General features: G+C 45.0%; 1 protein-coding gene across 1 annotated transcript in view; it reads left to right on the top strand.

Moving 5' to 3' along the window:
* Positions 1–2,098: 2,098 nt before the first annotated feature.
* The window catches only part of ADAMTS5 (ADAM metallopeptidase with thrombospondin type 1 motif, 5), a 39,966-nt gene continuing 39,606 nt past the window's right edge, over positions 2,099–2,458 (top strand). Inside the window, exon 1 of the mRNA XM_009994989.1 lies at positions 2,099–2,187. Coding sequence (XP_009993291.1) covers positions 2,099–2,187 — 89 coding nt within the window. The remainder of the gene's footprint in view (positions 2,188–2,458) is intronic.

The following is a 2,458-nucleotide window of genomic DNA, read 5'->3' as shown; positions in this document are numbered from 1 at the left end:
AAAATTATTAACAACTTTGTCAGTATCTCCATGTCTCTCAAGCTATTCCTTCATATGAGTCCTTATAATACTTACAGCAGCACTTCTTATGCAGCTAAAATGGTATATAACCAAGACTCCTCAACTAAGAAGGTTACTACTTGAAGGGTCATAAAAGGTTTCATGGACAAACCGAAGGGGTGAAATGCAACCTCAATGAAAGCAGCTTGCAGCTCCCAGACTCAAGAGGACCATGTCTTTTTACATCAATTTCATTTCAGTCAAAATGTACAAAACTTGTGTTGTACCTTAAAGCTAATTGAGGATTTGTGGGTCTCTGTCTCTCAGTTGGGAAAGGTCAGCTTTGCGATTTCCAGGTCAGAAGTGTTTGACAGGGATTTAGCGTCATCTGCAACTCAGGACACGCTAACAGGCTTTCTTGTTTAAAGGCAACGGCGTAACTGTAAAAAGGGGCTAAGAGGGCAAAACTGAGAGGAAAAAGAAGGCAATTCATTTAAGTGATCGATCCTTTTGCTTCAAGATTCTCAGACTAGAAGAGGGCTCCTCTTCTTGCATGAGGCATGACTCATCTGTGTTTCCGTTATTGCACTACTGAGTCACTGCAGTTTTCAAATGTAAAGAGGAAAGGCTTCATATCTATGGGGTAATCTGCATGGGGTAATTTGTACCTTCCTGGAAAGCCTAGATCCTTGTTTGGTGAAACAGGGCACTGTGGAAGCTTAGCCAACTTCTCCCATCATCTGGGAAATCAAAGACAACACAGGAGACAAGCAGTGAGATGTACCATTTAATTACCAGTAACCCTTCCAAGCATTCTTATTTTTCCTAGGCTATATAGCCAGACAGTTGGAGTTATGCTGCAGCGTGGGAGAACATTACACTGGGCTCTCATGCACCATATGCCTTTTCATTGACAAGCTAACACTTTTTAAATGAGAGTGTCTGAGGTTTTTATCCAAACTGCATTCCTTATCCCATATCTCAACTTTAGCACCTCTCCCAGAGGAATCTGGGAGTTTGGACCCAGACATATATGCAAATCTAGGGCTTGAACAGGTCCCAGTGAAGTCAGTAAAAAATTTGGTGGTGCTCAACAGGTATCTACTAGGCTCAAGTGAAAAGTAAAGTCACCCAAGAAAAAGCGGGATATAAATAACAGGTTCTTTTTAAAATTAAAATATGACTTCTTTTTTCTCCCTCTCTTTAATTTTTTTTGGACTGTCTTAACTTTACAACCAGCTTAAAGTAACTGAGAAAATATTTAAATTTAAAAATGTTGAATAGTCCTGGACCAATGCCCAAAAAATGTCATGTGACCTCCCTGATACATAACTCCTCACTTTGGAACTTACTGACTCCAGTCAAGAATTTTTGGTGATGATAAAATATTGAAATGCAGAAGAAGAAACAGCAGGAGGTTGAGAAATGAACTTTTGTTTGCAGGTATCACCATTTCCAGAAAAATGGAAAAAGAAGAAAGAACACCTGCAGAACTTCAGTGTATTAAATATTTCACAAGTATAACCTCACAGTTATGTTAATGTAGTCATTTACATGGCAATACTAATTTTTGAAATGTTTGTTGCATTGGTTAATTTGTTCTTTACAGAAGCATTATGGTCTGGAAGCAGCCCCTGGGAGCTACAGAGGCAGATGCTGGTCTGCCATCCTCTGCACATCCCACCACCATGGCCCTGATTCTGCAGAGTGTTACAGATGTGCACAGCACGCTGCAGATAGAGAGATTAGGCTGAGGTGCTGCTTGCAGGCTAGGACAGGATTGAAGAGCTGTATCTACCTTGGAGGCCTGCAGCTAGAGAGCACCTGTTCCCAGCACCCATTTGGGGACGTGGAGAGGATACATAAAAGAAGCACTTTTGTGCCCTATGAGTCTGTGCTTGACTTGGTGCCAAAGCAAGGCAGCTGTTGATGGTGGGTCCCGTACCTCACCAGGAGGGAAGCCAGTGGAGTCAGACTCCTCTGGGGTCTCGCTCCTCTCGCCTTCCCAGAGCCCAAGCTGCCTTTCAGCCCTTGATCTCGGCAGAGATTGATTAGTTTGCCGATCTCCTCGCCCTCGACGTTAAGGTGGAAAGCGTAGATGAAAAAAAAAAAAGGAAACGCGGACATCTGCTCTTTGTGGTGTCCCCGTGGGAGCACGAAGCGGGGGAACGAGGACGAGGGGATAGGGTGAGTGGATGTGTGTGTCAGCCGGCGGGGGGATGATCTAAGTATCTGAAGTCATTCCAAAGGTCAAAGCAACCATTAACTCTTCCCCTCCTCTGTCCTCCTCAGGGGCTCGGGGGAAATCACAGTCCGCCCAAGCTAGATGACAGCTTGCCGGGACTTAATGACAGGCTGGGTGCAGACCAGCCGCGGCCGCCCAGACAAAGGGAGGAAGTTTGGTGCTGCCGCCCACCCGAGAAAGGTGCAGGGGACACGGCGGTACCCGGGGGGCACC

Source organism: Chaetura pelagica, unplaced genomic scaffold, assembly GCF_000747805.2.
Source record: "Chaetura pelagica isolate M959 unplaced genomic scaffold, ChaPel_1.0 scaffold313, whole genome shotgun sequence".
NCBI lineage: Eukaryota > Metazoa > Chordata > Aves > Apodiformes > Apodidae > Chaetura > Chaetura pelagica.
This window is presented reverse-complemented; position numbering and strand designations above follow the sequence as displayed.